The sequence below is a fragment of the Cephus cinctus genome, unplaced genomic scaffold (genome assembly GCF_000341935.2).
Source record: "Cephus cinctus unplaced genomic scaffold, Ccin1 Ccin1_scaffold0029, whole genome shotgun sequence".
Classification (NCBI taxonomy): Eukaryota; Metazoa; Arthropoda; class Insecta; order Hymenoptera; family Cephidae; genus Cephus; species Cephus cinctus.
In genome coordinates this window covers 398,907-415,810 of record NW_014332776.1, presented here as the reverse complement: position 1 = coordinate 415,810, position 16,904 = coordinate 398,907, and the positions used below count along the sequence as shown (strand labels likewise).

General features: G+C 36.5%; 1 protein-coding gene across 9 annotated transcripts in view; it reads right to left on the bottom strand.

Moving 5' to 3' along the window:
* Nucleotide 1: 1 nt before the first annotated feature.
* Nucleotides 2-16,904, bottom strand: part of LOC107267993 — a 44,468-nt gene continuing 27,565 nt past the window's right edge. For 5 of the 9 annotated variants that reach the window (XM_025084843.1, XM_025084840.1, XM_015740277.2 and 2 more), the window contains 10 exons: nt 15,992-16,295; nt 14,473-14,614; nt 14,094-14,108; nt 11,760-11,905; nt 11,118-11,236; nt 9,104-9,313; nt 3,936-4,055; nt 3,081-3,364; nt 2,185-2,301; nt 2-1,437 (listed from right to left, as the gene is read on the bottom strand). In XM_025084843.1, coding sequence (XP_024940611.1) covers nt 1,212-1,437; nt 2,185-2,301; nt 3,081-3,364; nt 3,936-4,055; nt 9,104-9,313; nt 11,118-11,236; nt 11,760-11,905; nt 14,094-14,108; nt 14,473-14,614; nt 15,992-16,040 — 1,428 coding nt within the window. In that variant the 5' untranslated portion in view covers nt 16,041-16,295 and the 3' untranslated portion in view covers nt 2-1,211. Of the gene's footprint in view, nt 1,438-2,184; nt 2,302-3,080; nt 3,365-3,935; nt 4,056-9,103; nt 9,314-11,117; nt 11,237-11,759; nt 11,906-14,093; nt 14,109-14,472; nt 14,615-15,991; nt 16,296-16,416; nt 16,544-16,904 lie in introns of those variants that run through there. The other 4 variants (XM_015740286.2, XM_015740306.2, XM_015740317.2 and 1 more) reach the window with 4 other exon arrangements.

Genomic DNA, 16,904 nt, shown 5'->3' with positions numbered 1-16,904 from the left:
CCCCCACCCTTGTTCGAGCGTCTATCCCAATTTTGGGTAAATACAAAGTGAAAATCCCAGGAACGAAAATGAATATTTACAAAAGGGCGGCGATACGACATGCCTTTTTTGTCCCAGTCTCCATGGGTCACCATGTCGGATCAATGAGGCGCGTAAGAGAATATACATATGGAGGTTGCAATAGTAAGGTTATGTTATCGATTTTCTTTTATACTTTGCCGTTTCTATAACGGCACATTATCTACTGTACATACGCGGTACATGTGTATACATATATGACATAATCCGATTATATACGTTTATACATGTCCTTTATGCATGAATATAGATATACATGACTAGAGTTGCTTTGAAACCCATTTACGGTCACGGTGATCACGGTAAGAGAGACACAAGTAATTTGGACAGGAATATTCCTCATTGTCATTTTGGCGCGCTTTTATAAATATACTTAGTTTCTCAAATACTCTCATTGCTACTTCCTGTGTTTTTACGTAGATAGATCGTGTCTCCTTGGAACGTCTCTGTTTTTCTTTTTCAACGCAAAGGATATGTAACGAGATTTTGTTTTGTTCAAGAAAGGAAAATTGGTTATGCGATAATATCACGCGTTTAACGGATCATCCTTTGAAGCTCAGGAATATAAATAACTGCCGCCAATTCGCTTACCCTGCTGAAAAATTGTTCAAGCGTAAAAGCAGCGAGAAGGACGTAAATGAGTTTAACTTGTAAACATCCAGTACTCAATATCGATCTTGCCACTTGAAGGTACTAAAGAAAAATGCAAGTTCCTTCGAGTGAACGTACAATAGAATGAAGAAGAGACGCTTGACGGAGACACCCTTATTGTTAGACATTCTTCGCGACGGATATGTTTCTTTGTTCCCACAAGCTTTATTGTCTTCACACGCGGTATTGATGAAGACGCGAATAACATAATTCGACTGTTCCCACTTTATCATAGAGATTTCGTTGAATTTATGTAAATTTGTATCACGCAACCGTTTACATCGTTGTACGTTTAAATTATATTGTTTTTACAGTCGAAGCTGTGATGGCGCTGGTGGTAACGGGAGTAGTCGGTATCACATTGAAAATCGTAGACTAAGGAAAATTTTGAAAAAATTGGTCTCAAACTCGTCGATCCACGTCATTAAACTGACACACAGTCATACGAGGAGTTCCTTGAGGACATCCTCGCCAAGCAAGTTCTACAAATAATCATCGACTCGTTCGATCTCATCGGGTGGACTAGGTTCGGAGATGCTGAGTATCGGCAGGCCGAAGTGCTGTGCGTCGATACTGGAGTCTTTTGTGCATCTGGCGTAATCGCAACTCTTCGAGTGATAATCCGTATCCGGCCGATGACGTTGATGATGATGAGCGTGATAACGAGACAGTCGGGGGCAGTCCGGGTCGCATGATTTCCGGCAGAACCTGGAAGACATCGGTATCGTTAGGAGATGGGGTTGTCGGATTTCTATTTGATTGGAATTTATATAAATGGGTATAGAGACTTGAACCAACTGGAACCAGCTGTATGGCGTAATTATGCATGAATTTATGTTTTGGCGCGTTTTGGTATATTTTTTATGTTTATAGTACATTGCACGAAGGGTTATTGGGATATGTGATATATTTTCCAGTATTATATATACTGTGTTGGTCGTTATATTCCCGTCAGAATATTCTATTTCTTTTCGCCATTAGAGAACGATAATCTTGAATGCATTTGGCACCTGGCCAGTTTTTTATGCAAATTTTCAGCTTGTCTTGCAATTCTTGTAGAATATGTACCAACTGGTATATAATATACAATACCTGTATAAAATATGCATTTGGAAGAAGTAATTTTCACCGAGGAGGAATATTGTTGTGGTAAAAATAAGTTTGAGAAAGGAGAGATTTTACAGTCAGTAATTTTAATAAAGGACGGCTGTATTAATGAGTAACTGGGTGCTTCTGAAATATTCGTTAAAACTTGAAAGAAATGATCGCATATTTTTTTTTGGAAGATTTCAAAAAATTCCCTTCCAATTCAATGAATCTTATAGAAAATTATTTGTGCAATCTTTGTCAAATGGTCGATACAAATTTTACTAGTTCGAGAGCTAAATGGCGTTATGTTTGTATTATTGTAAAAAATGGCGAACTATCAAGTTACCGGGGCTCTGCTTAGTTTACCTTTCGTCCATGGAAGCAGGTTGATGCACCGGACAACGAACGTATTCGTGATTTCCGCCGACTCGCCATCCCCCGAGGCGGCGCGCAACTGAAGACGCGGACGTCCCGACGCCGTCCCTGAAACGAGAGTCAATTTATATGACAACGCCCGTGTATCCTCTACTGGAGTCGACTGAGACGGTCAGCATATGTATGTACATACATACATATGTAGAGATCGAGGAACGCATGATAAAATATTATACATGTTACGTATTAAATGAAAACCCAAAAATTGTATATATCGCATCAATCTTTTTTCTACGTGAAATTAAAAGAATAATTTTTGAAACAATTTTTTTTGGAGAATTCGACACAAAACGAGGATAACAGTGTGACGTAATGATGGTCAGAAAAAATTGGTATATTTTCATACGACTTTATATGCTTCCAGGCTCAACTGATTGTAAGCTGTACTACCAAAATTTAATTTTCTAAGTAAACATACGTTGGGACTGGGGCGAGTTATGCAAACGATACAAAGGTATTGATGTATAAAGATTTTTGTTTAAACCAAATTCGCGATGCTGTATCAAAAATTCGTATATGTAAAATGTGAATTTGCATATAGGAAAGTTAAGTACTTTTTTAATATTTACATATATTCAATTATGTGCCTGCAGTAATATTCAATCTTAAGTAACAGTGTTGAATCTCAAAAGAATTTGAATTATATGTAATATCACTGATTACATTTTTTTTTCTTCAGTACTAATGATCGTTTCGATAAGGTCGATTAGGATTTTCAACTCGATTAAAACTCGTTAATGGATTCTCAATGTAATTTTACTTATGGAGGTTGACCGATCGCCGATATAAAAGTTAGCAACTTCCACCTATTCCCATGCGAGACGTACCTAGAGGATGGCTGCTGTTGATTAGATGATTCGAGAAGAGAAGTTTCTGGATTATCCTTAGGGCCGCTCTCAAGACTGGCTTGTCGTCTAGATTCAATATTTTCAATCCTATCTCTCTGATCCTGGCAACTCTTTAGGAAGGTCTCCCTGTCATTTTCGACTCCTTCGTCCCGTGAATTTCTATGCCGATCCTGGTGACGGTTCGAAGAAGCCAGAGGCAAATTGTCTGCACTGCGAACCTTGCGGCAAAGTCGCGAAGTGGATCCGTGCCGTCTCAAGAATTCCTTAAAAATTGAAAAATATTTTATATTAAAAAAATATATTTCATAAGACAAATCCATTCCAGATTCAACACGAGGATATTGAAACAGCAAAGTACCATGTCTTAAGACCGCTTTCGTTGAAGCGTATAATCCATACGAAGTATCAGACTATGGAAATTTTTAAATAAAAAAAAAATTCTCATATCTTTGAAATACCAAGGAATTGTAAAAACAAAATTACGCTACTCCGTTTTTTTTTTCTGTACTTTAGGGCTCCGCGTGCCGCTATCGATCGTTATGTTTCGTTTCTTATTTCCTTGAACTTTGACATTCGCGGTACTTCTTCCGTGCCGCATTACTAATTTAAATAATCGCAGACCCAACGTCAAATTCACCGCCGCTGCCGAATTTGTGTAATACGAAATGTGAATTTGAAAGTGAAATTAATTGAGTTGGTTTAACACGATATAACGTACATAAGAATGCATTTACATATTATATAGATAGAAAGTATTGATAAGCTGGTACAAATTTTGACAGATTTATGAACACAATTAAATAACCAACCTTTCTTACAACTTCATTAATTTACCTGTGAAAGGAAACCTGCGACATCAATGGCACTGTTGACACGTGGTCTGTTGGGTCTATGCCAACTTATTCCTCCACCGCTGTCCAAGGAATCCACATGATGATTCGACCAGTGCAGATGCTGAAAAATTCCCATTTATTCACGTACACAAAAATATGCTTGTGCGAATATGCGTGTAAGATTCGAATTTCCCGCGGTCAGCGCACATTGGGAACTCGTTAAGCTTTTTATTTTCCTTTTGATATCCTCCCTTTTTTTTCCATATCCGAATCCTCGAAAAAAATGGTTCGATCGTTAAGAACAAATCAGCAACTCAGCACGTCAACCCAGAAAAGATAAGTACAGTGAATTAGGATTTTTTTTCGATTTCTGTTCTTTTTCCAACAAAAAATTTTCGTTTTTCTTTTCGATCTCATGATATTTATTTTTCAACGTCAACGTCAAGACAACGTCAAAACCTTCGTCAGGCTTATCAAAAGTGAGTGCAGGGTGTGTCAATGGCTACTTTTAAATTATCCCCCATTCCTTGCCATGCATTACGCATAAAGGTAAAAATCTAGTTGCGAATATCCCCCATTGTAATTTTTTTTCTGTACTCTCTTGTCAGGTATTACGTGCTGAGAGTGAAGCGTGCGTGATCTTATTTGCAACTTGTTTCTACTTAGTTGTTATTACGCTAATACGATTACACTTGCTGGTACTCGCTAATGCGATTAGATCAAAATTTTTGAGGTTGTTGTTATCATTATTTTTCTTAGTCCATTTTCATCCCTTAACCACAATCATTTGTGTAGAAGCGTTTGAAGGATCGAGTATCTCAAAAGAACTGTTTTTTACTTTTTTTTTTACAAAATTTACTTTTTTTCAAAGTTATTTTTTTCTTTAAAATTTTCAATTTTTTTTTGAAAATATTCTCGACTCTTTTTCAACCTCCAAACGCTCGCAGCTGATGAGAACAACTATGCGTACTGTGCGATACGTGATTTCACAGTTCACTGATAACAGGTAGACATATGCGTGAGAAACAAAAGCACTTCTTTCGTAATTATTACAGTTTTTGTGCAATTTTGGTGCGCGATTGACGCAGCGTGAAAATGTGTCTCTTGCCAGAAAACTATGTGCGAATAGCGTGTGGATGGTTGAGATTATTTTTTAAGAAAAAAAAAAAAAAAAATATAAGAAAAAAGATGTATAATTAAATTTTCAAAAACGGGTGTCACGTGAATTCATCTGTTCGGCTCACCCTTCTACCGTTCTTAACTCAGGAGTAGACCGTGTGGGGCGATTGACTGGGACGTCTGAGGCAATGCTTTTCAAATGGAGAACAAAGTGGTACGACCATTCCCGGGATAAAAAGAGGCAGTGAAGTCCGTTTATAAGGACATTCAAGGGACAGGGAAATGACGTCGCACTAAACGGATGATGTAGTAAAGAAAATGAAAATCCCATACGAATCTGTACGAGAACCAAATTCACTGGGGCAAGTAGGATGCGATGTGCGGCCGATCGTCAAAAGCGGAGTCGTAATAAATGGACTTCACTCTATTCGAACTTTGATTCTGGTCGAAAAGTCCGCAGTGGCGAAAATCGAAGCGGCTAAAATCGAGATTCTGCTGTAATAAAGAATGACGCGAATACAGCGCGTGCGTCTATTGGATTAAATGTTCGATAAGGTGGTCCAGAGGTAACGAAAGACCTCTTACGCCGTATCCATAAAGACAACAGGATCTAGGCGTTTTTATCCTCCGATAGGATTCTTCTAGCTTCATCGTAATTCTCGGTAACCTTAACTTTTCAAAAATCAAATTTTTCCTATACTAATTCCGACTATACATAAAGACTAACTATTTTTAAAAAAGTAAATGAGACGTTTTTTTTTTAATTTTTCAATTGCATCCAAACGCGACTTAATAATTATAGAGGAACATCCCGTAGCAAAATTTTTTAAAGTATTTCAACCAAAGATTAATTCAATGGAAATCAATTTTTAAAAAAGCCATTACTACCTTCGGCAAAACATAATTTTGTAAGGGATGAAACACCTTTTTCAATTTCAATTCAATTATAATATTTAAGAAATTTAAAGCTGGTATTAAGCCTATTTATATATCTCATAACTTTTTTTTTTTAATTTGATCCAAGTTATCGTAATGTACTAAATACGCGATAACACGTTTATGCAGCATTTGACCTTAAGAAAAATATGCTCGTACGTCAAATTGCATTAGAAAATTGTTTCCGACCTAGAATCCATGTGAAATTTCTTTGCACGTCCTTCGTAAATATAAAAATAGCATACCCTATGCGTACACTAATATGATCAGTAATTTCATTACATATCAGCAATATTATTAAAAAATATAAATCATTCGGTACAAGACTCAATGTCACCTAAGCATATGTACATACGCATACCCACTCGGTAAACAAAGTGCGAACGATTAGACAGGAAAAAAAATGTAATTGAAAAAAAAAAAAAAAAGAAACGAAACCATAAAAAAGTCGCAAGTGTATATTATCCACAAACGTGAAAAACTTTCGTCTCGAATGCGATGGTGTACAATTGATTAGCATTAATATTATTATTATATTTCGAAAACTGAAAATAATTCCAAAACTATCGTTTCATACTCCATTGCTTTCATTATCCCTCAATTGCACTTTTGACATCGGCAGCACGAAAAACGTTCAACGCGATACAGTGCCAGTCAAAAGTATTTTGCCATCCATAAAGATTACGAAATTTCGAGATAAAATGACAAACGGATTGCAAAATCATTTTTTTTTCTTGTTTACGGGTTGACGAAATACTTTTGATCGTTAGTGTACTTCAGAGCTCACAAAGGCATCGATAAAGAAACATTTTTATAATTGCATCCCGTTGATTGATTATCAATGATTTAGCGATAATATGATTATATTTTAATCCGATTTCAAAAGGCAATGTACATGGTTGCGTAAAGATATCTCGGTGAACACATATGCATTTTATATACGTATATACAGGTATTATGCAATAAATACGGTGGACATAGATTTTGGAAGATATGAAAATTCACGATCGAATTGAAATACCGATGGTCACGCGATGTCAGCCCTGTGAAGAAGAGCAAATTGGCAGCCGCAATCCCGAGGATCCCGAGCTCTCCTCGGATACTGGAAGCACTGCTCCAAGACGCAGCATCCCCCTCCCCCGCACTGCATCACCATATCCGACATTGAAGTTATTATCTTTTATTCATCATTCACCATGGTCATCATCATCATCGCCATCGATCATTACAGTGGATGAGAGTCGATCATACCAGCAATCGCGAATAGATTGGATAGATCCAAAAAAATATCGAATAATATTAAATTAATTAATCAAGTTGAATATATCAGTTGACGTTAGATTAATATAAATTATGGATACGTTAAAAACAAGTTTTATCAAAATTATAGCTGATTGGGATTAAACTAATGAAATTATACTTGGATCGTGTCGAGAAAATTTTGAAGATTATAACAGTCGAAGAGCTTTTTTTTGGACTTTGCATTGAGGGATTTGTTCAATGTAATTAGCTGAACGTCTAACTGCTAGTGCGATTCAGCCATTTATCGATCGAGCGCTGCCATTTTCAAGCTTTTACTGTTTTTTGAAAAAAAAAGCTTAAGCAACTCTTTTTAAGTCTTTCATAGCTAGGGTGTATCAAAAGCGATGTTAGATAGTGCTTATAAACTTAACTTGTCTCTATGACAGTCACTATGGTTTCATTCTAAATATCAACTGCAAATGTTCAAAACGTGAATAGTGATAAAGAGTGAAAATCAAAATTGCTATTGGTTGTCGTGTTAGATTTTGTAGTAAAAAAATACCATTGAAAAAATATCTTTCAGAAAAACCCATTCGATGTTGATATCCGCGTATGCACAAGTTTTTGATAAAACTGTACTATGATACTTATCAACATTACAGTGATATAAAAAGAACATATAAAAACGTATAAATGAATAAAATGTTTAGTTTCAAAAATGAAGGATCATTATTCAAAACAATGATGTCCCCACGAAATGATAGTACGAGAGAACGTTAAATCATATAGCAGCGTGGATAAATATGAAAAAGAAAAATGTATTCTGAGTTATTCGCAAAAGTTGCGCGACTCGTAAATCTTTCGTGGAAACGTGCCCAGAGCGACGTTGAATATTCTCGACGCTTTGCGTCCCTTTCATTGCGAAGGGAAGCACATTCGCGTCAACGACTGTTTCGAGAGCCAAACAACAATGAGAGGTATCAACGGCAGCAGAGACCTTTATGGATGCGGGATAACCTTTGACCTACTAAATTTTAGTTTCCATTAATTTTCTTTCTCCCCGCTCGCTGCAAAGCCTTTCACAGAGATCCATCCCCTTTATGTAGGAACGATGAGATACGCAAGGGTGTCCAATCTTTTTACATTTTTCTATGGAATATTTTAATCTCCCCTGATGCTTCTCATCGGCAAATAACATATGTAATATACAATATGTAATTAACGCGGCATTAGTCAGCTGCTCTTTTCAAACAACATTAATCACGCGGGTCAATTAAGTACCCCAGATCGAATTTTTCTGCCCTAATTCCTAAGCAACCATAGATATGTTTTTTTTTAATACAGCGTCAACAAAGTCACTACCCCTTGGGCAATGCATTAGCCAATGACGTATATGCGCTTTGCTACACACATGATTATAAGCAGTATAGATACTTTGGTGGGATTAAAAAATAAGACACTGGGGTATTTTATTACCCCAGGCTAACTAGCCACGGGTCAAGCATATCACTGCAATTGCACTCCCTTAGTATTGCTGTCAGTTAGATTAAAGAATCCAGTACAACAAAAATTGTACAGTTGACTTTGTGCTTAATTTTACATTTCCGCTTTTACACCTGTCAACGCGATGACTTTCCCGGCCCAGGATTGACGTTGGCAGGTTGTTACTGACTGAGAAACTTGGCACGTTCTAATATAGTATTCACAAAAATTGATAATCAACCGTCTGAATATTTGACGCGATAAATCCCAAGGAACAGTCAAAGACTTATTCTTGTTTATTCAAGTTGCCAGTACCTGACCTGTACCTGACCTGTACCTGGCACAACACGTCAAATCAGAGTCTTGACGTCCGATCAATATTGAACTTACCTGAGAACAGGCATGCTGCGAAGAATGTTGCGTACAGGCAGCATTCGCTGCTGCACAGACACCCGTTCCAGGAACTTTCAACTGTTCCTTGTAGTCGGGCTGATACGGCAGCAGCATTCGTATCTTTCCCCAGCGATTGAAGAACAGTGCTATCGCGCCTGCCCATACGATCAGCACTAAAACAACGATGCCAACCTCCACGCCACGAATCTGCGAATAAATACGCGAACAAGCGTTTCTCATTAGCAGAGACAAAGAAAGGAACGGACGGTCGATGAGTGAGATAATTTGCTTATGGTTACGTTACACGAGACCTTTCTGTCGCGGTATCTAGTTCGCAAGAGCTAATAGAAAATGTGGATTCAACATAACCGCAATAATACAGGGGAACAACTTTGCAAGGTGCAAATAAAAGGAGTGTATTTTTAGGATCAGGATATAAGTGCAGTACGCGTCTCATGTACCTTTTCTTCAATTTTCTAGACAAAATTAAGGACCCTGAAGCTGCTTAAAATTTGTGTTTCTTAATTAATGAAAATATATGATTACACCGAAACACAAGTGTATACTCTCTGCGGATCAGCATGCATGTAGTGAATGTACATGGGATCATGGTTATGACGTTGAGAAGTAGAGTCTAATTAAGCTACCGTAATATCTAGTACATAATGTATACCGTATCGTACTATGTTGTATTTATATATACAGGGTGAGTTATCCTAGTTTTCGAATCTGGGAGGAGCCTTCGTATGTATTAGGTGCGCTATTCCCTAATCAGATCATCCCCCGCTCTCCGGTTAAGGTGAAATTGATACGGCAATCTAAATAGCTCTCTAAGCAAATCATCGATAAGAAGTTATAGTCGGTTGTTGATAAAGAACCGAGTGAACTATTCGATTAGGGATCTGTCGTGCGGATCGGTACCGTGACAAGTTTATAATCCGATATCAAAAAGACCTTGCCTGTAGATGCGGCGGGTAATCTGTTTAGATTACAGCGCGCCTACTATATACGGGAGGCTCATCCCAGATTCGAAGTCTAGTATAACTTAGCCTGTATATACGTATATACATATAGTATATTCAAGATAAAACGACAGTCGATGTTTCGCGTGATATATACTTATATGTATTAATCGGAGACGTCATTTAATTCTCATTGATTCTGATTCTACCAAATACGTCACTCAGTCATTATTATCCAACATCTGTAATCCGATCGCGACTCTCGGCCTATTGTGATATCTACTTTATTTACGTTGGATTTATTAAGTTACTCTAACGCAATTACATCGGCGAAGCAAACATAATAGACAACCGGTTGGGCACCGCATTATTGCATTCTGTTCGGTCGACTTATCGGATTTTCCAATATTTCTTGATCTACGGATATATATAACTAGGCAGGAAATTAGTTTTTTATCGACATCTTGATATTCAGTCATTTCATTAAATATCGTCAAATCTCGTTCACGGGGTTTCGCTTTTCGAAATTTCAACTGGACGGAGTTCAATTTCGACATCCTAAGTCGCTATCCAGTCTAAGTACTTGAGTCTCTCAAAGTTTCTGAGCATTCAGCAGGAAGTTCGTTCTATGGATTTATTGTTGAGACTCCGAAGTAAGTCAAGAATTCACCATCGCCCATTTGGTTATCAACAAAAGTTTTAAAACCTTTCTAGCAGCTCTCTGTATTTTCCCACTGGCGAATGACAGCTGTGAAAGCTTTATGCGTACGAAGGACGCGAAAGCAGACGAAAGTTTCAACTAAAATATTTATTCTCATTCTAATATCATAATCGTTGACGGTCTGACGCAATAATAATAATAAAATTACAAAAAACCAGTTACCACGCGACAGTGCGTGGAACTTAATTAATAGTTCATTCATTTTAAGAATCAAAAGGAGGAACGTATGGATTAACAAAACGAGGCAGATTTTTAAATGAATGATCAAGGGGTGCTTTGAGGCGAATGACATATTGGCCAGTTGAAGGAGAAAAAGTGTTGTACTCACTTGAATATATGGTTGGGGTTGTTGAGCCGAGGGTAGCGGTGGTGGTTGGGGATGTAAAGGATTTTCTGTTGGTGAACCATGCTGGGGTGAAGTTCGTGGCGATTCTGAACTTATTTCGACTGAAATTTTTTAATCGTGAATTTATATCGATACACCCTGAGGAATTATATTGCTTTAACTGAAGTTCACATTGAATACCGCCTCTGAGCATATTCACATATTCACATTGAAATATGGAAACACACCCAGTCGCTGACAATGAATACTTTATTATTTCGTCATTTATTAACATAAGCCACACAGCCATAACCAAATTTCATACTGCACAAGGCAAGTGTGCACTCGCTATTACCATTCTCATAAGTCTACTTTGAAAACACGCCCAAGTGACGATAAAGTATGACGATAAAATTTGAGTTGTTTTTCGTACAAAGAAATAATACAATTATTCAAGTGACTTGGTTTTATCGTAATAATTACAATACTTGAAATCAATTATTTATCGAATAATTATAGAAAATTGAACTGTAAAGTACTTTGTGCGACGTAACTTTTAGGTTATAATTCAAAGTTTCTCTCGTGTACTTGCAGCGCCAATCTGATATTTCTTTTATATCGTGTAAAGGGTTAAGGCATATTTACCAAGGGTACGGAAGAAGATGGGACGGCTTCGTAGTTTCTTGCCAGCTCTGACTGCCGTCACGGCTAATTGGTACTGTGTGTTCGCCCTAAGCCCGCTCAGAGTGACCGCTTCACTGTTTCCTGCGACCACCGCCACCACCCTGTAACTAACCGCTTTAACATTGTCATTTCCATTTTGACGGGAAACAAGGGACGATTCGAATACTTTTTTTTTTAGCTCGTTTAAACTTGACACAGTATATTAACCCCTTTGAAGAAGCATGCAATCTTCATCAGTCTACTATTAAAATGATTTACACGGCTCAATATGTTCTGTCGGTACATTATTTTATACGTGTGAAATGTCGGTCTATACTGAATTTGAATGAATATCAACAAAATTGACGAACAAATGATACTTTATCGAAAGAATCATCAGAATCAACAGTAAAATATATTTTATAATTAATACCGCGAACCGCGGATATCTTTAACTGATGTAATTAAATTTTAGGGTCAACGAGGGTAAGCATAGATTTTATTCGAGATATTGATGATCCTTTTACGATACGGTAAATATTGCATGTTGGTACTCTGAAAAGGGTAATAATGAGATCTATCGATTGGAATTCGAAAATTGATTGAAAGTCATTGCCAGTTACTTATTCCAATAAAACTTTCTAGCAAAGTTAAAAATTTTTATTTCGTAAAAAAAAGGATTCCAAATTTTTTTATCGTCATAACTTTAGATTACATTGACAAGTATTTGTATTACAGTCATTAAGTTTTTCGTCATGTCACACACGTCACTGTTAACTATCATTGTCCAAAATTCTTCATGCTGGGCATTCAGGTATCGTTTCACTATTAATGGGTACAATTTTTTATGCAAGTACATATATATACTGGATGGTGATATCCAATAATGGTCAATAATAATAATAATGACATAATTTTGCATCCTCGTATGATTTAATGTTGAAACATTACATTGAATTATGATTTCACATTCAATGATTTCACATTCAACATCAATCGCACTACTTTTTCAACTATCAAATTAACGATGATTCATATCTCAACGACAATACCCATCCTTACATATTGAATTACATGATAAATCCTAAACAAGCTATATTCTCAGGCACGCTTGTACACTGATAAAACAATATTAAAAAGAAAAAGAGAAACATTCCACTCACGTACAATCTGTTTTAAAATGTTGATTGATGTTTGCCAATGCATTAGTTACTTTCAATTAATTCTTATTTAATTGAAATCAATAAAATATCAATTAACATTAAACGAATTATACAGCATTGTATACATGAAACGAGTATTAAGTTCTTTAAAAGATTTTCCAAAATGAATCAAAAAAATTTTTAACCCATATAAGCTATACCGCTTATCAAAAGTGATTCGATGTTCCTTGATTAAATATTAGAAAAGACAAGTTTATCGCAATTGACTCAGTTGTCTCTTCATATTTTGTGATCTTGATAGAGCTGACTAATCGCTCAGAATAAATAATCCGATTGATGTCACGGAAGGAAGAACTTGCTTGTTCTGCGTCCTGCCTGTTACAAGATCAGAATGCAGATCTAAGATCGTAAACAACGATGGAACCTTCTCTGGCGATGATACCTCAACATTTGTTTACCATATCGATCGAGACTAGAGTCTCTGCATTTAGAGTCGCCATCTGTATTTCTTATAATCAACTAGTAGGTATATACTTTTTAGCGTTGATAGACGTTAAATATATTCAACGATATATATATATACGTATTAAAAAGTTTATCGCATAACAAAAAATTATTACTCAACATCGTTATGGTCAATTTCAAATTTTCCAAAAAAATCCTTTTGACATTTTTCCATTAAAATTAATTTCACGACTTGACATACCACATTTTAGAGTCCCGTTAACGAGTAATGATGGTGACAAAGAATTCAACATCTTAGAGTAATCATGAATATTATGATGTTAGAGATGTAAATGTGCGGCCGTATTAAAGAGTGTATATTATATATATATATACATATACACATATATTGGTTGAATACTCGGGTTTTGAGTCATTGCAGGCTGAACGAAATGAAATGACTAATTATTAATTTTCCCGAGTAATTATAAAATACCCCGAGTATCCAGCCGATATATATATATATATATATATATATATTCAGTCTTTAACATGGCCGCGCATTGACGACATGTTTAACATCAAAAAATCATGAAGCAATCGAAGCTCGTTATTTCTCTTAACTAAATAATCAAGAATGTCGGGGAAGGGATTGATCTACTGTTAAAACTGCTATCTAGATGTTAAATTCATAAAAAATCAAAAATACCTGTCGGTATGGTTCCTGCGCCGCAAAGGAAGCAAAATTAATAGTTAATATAAAGATTCCTTCACTGTAGATTCTCACTGCAAGAATCATCTTTTTCCTTGTCCCGTCATATACATATATATGGACACTCTATCCTGCACCTGCTGCTCGTTATTCGTCATTATTTATTGGCCGTCAAACGGCCGAAAAACTTGGAGACTATAAATTGGCAGCCCTGAATTCCCCATGAATAATTTTCATCGTTCTCGCACCAGACTCAGGTTTTCCTCGAGCTATATTAAATTTCTTTTTTTATCTTGATTTAACCTTACTGCAAGTCAAGTCTGTTTCATCGTTAACCGGGTAACCTGTATCCGTTATCGAAAGCTTAGTAACGCACCTGGCATCTGTCGGCTTGTACATCACGTCGTATTTTTCAATTTGATCGACCTGACTGGTGCTCCAGGAGACGCGAACCGACGTGGAAGTCAGGAACATCACTGTTATATTTTCCGGAACGCCAGGTACGCCTGTTATCGAGCCTGTAAAAATAATTTCATTCAAATACAATTATCAATTATCAGTCAAATAAATTCATCATCGCTATCATCCTATATCTGTCAATTATTAATCATTACCATCGCGATCGCGCAGTGCTTTAAAGTAATCCATCAGGTACATTAAAATTTTTTATTTTAACAACCTCAGTGCTGAATCCTCTTAAAATATTAATATTACGGTTATTAAAATAAAATAATTAATAATCAATGGGTGATGATATATAATTTTTCATCTTTATTCCTTATAGCCATTTCATCATCATGTATCCTCGGCTCGAAACGAACGACCGCTCGACAATTTTACATGGAAATTAATCGGGGGGATAATTGAGATCGATTAACGATTATCATCTTTACGACCTCGTTAGCTACACGCTACTTAGTTCACAAGATACATACAGTGTTGCGTGTCCAGTGCACTTGTTAATTCGTTTTTTTTTTTCACTTAAGAAACATAATTTAAATTTCAACTTATGTGTGTCTTTTTTTTTCTTTAAGACAGAGCCCGTCAGGGTATATTCATATGTATATAGGGCTAGTATGTATATGAGAAGAAAGGAGAAAAAGACCATTTTTATATTTTAATATTTAATCAAACACGAGGATTCGCTGGGAATGTTTATTACCCGATTCTTTTGACGTTTAATACGTCACAAATTTTTATTGACAATACCTCCCCCTCTACCACTTCCTACGTCACGCGGTATCGTCATATGATTGTTCCGTTAAATTGTCTCCTTTTTGAATATAAATTTATTGCTATTACGCTTTGCTTCTCGATTTTTATTACTATTTTTAGTATTCTCGCGTAAGGGCTGGACATCGCAAATTTTAAATTGAAATTCACGGTTGCGTGCCGTCGGGACCAGGGAAAAGATAAATTTATGAGATGATCGTGCTGCTCTTTTTTTTTACCTATGCTTCAACTACTTTTCCTCGTTATATTTTAAAGTTGGGAAAATCTTTTTTCACCCATAACATATATCCACGTTAACCTGTATTTATACACGGAAGATGAAGGATTTTATGCAAAAAGAACGATCATTCGTATTGTCACGATCGAGACAAATGGATATAGGAACGTTTATTTACCTTGAAATATTTCGGGCGAAAAAATAAAAAAAAAAAATAAAAATAATATTCGTATCTCAAATCATACAAACTACGGTCCCCCACTCACTTCACGTGTTATCTTTTTATATTTTTTCGAGATACGACGCAGTCCGCGATATCCATCGTCGTTACGTGACACGCGAAAAATGATTAAAGTCCGTAATAGAATTAGGTTAAATCGAGTAACCCGTGTCCCTTGGTGGGATAAGCGAAAAATCAAGAAAAACGTTGATAAAATAAACTCACCCACGAGACCAGCTCCTTGAAGGAATAGTATAGTGGCCCAAAGGACCATGCCGCCAGGATGACGGACCAGGAATGGACCGCGTATCCTTCCGCACACGTTTCCTCCACTTCCGTTTCTTCTCGAATTGCGCTGGCGGATGCAATCCCCTTTGAAGCTTCCTTGAACATCCACCTTTCTCTTGGTCTAGGTATCCTCGGCTCCCCGGTCCACGGCCATTTTGTTTTTTTCAAGCAAAATATTTTTTTTTAATTAATCAATACTTTTTTCAGGCCATGTTGATCGTCGATGAGTGTAGAAGAACGACTGGAAAAATATATGAAAAAAATATTATTATTATTTTTTATAAGGATAAGTCATTATTATTGTTATTATTTTCATTTTAGAAATTAGTTCAACCTATACGTGTACACGGGACTGGCTATACCTTTTTCGTGTTTTCTTTCAACCGAAATTTTACTACTACTACTTCTCCTCTTTCGCTTCACTCAGACGCCGTACCGAGTCAGCAGCTTCGTGCCAACGAAAATACTAACAGAACCCACAGGCCCTGTTGCCGTGCTTGTAGTAACAAACGAAGCGCACGGAGCTTACGTGGCCTTTTTATACTAGGTATATGCTAAAAGCACACGTCAGCAAGCCACAGTATAAACCTACTAGGTTTACCATGGTAAACTATTTAGAGTGAAAAATTCCCTCGTTCCAAGAATGTGCCGGCTCAATGGCAGATGCTGTCATTATTTGCAGCTGCGGCCAAGAAATCTTGACGCGGCACTCTTAAATTTTGAGGTTAGCGAGAAACAGGGGATGAGATGGATTATTTGCTTTAGCTGTGATTCTTAATCAAGACGTTTGAAAAAATGTTGTAGGATGTATTCAATGTGGAGTTTAAATTGAAATTTGAAGAAATCGTAA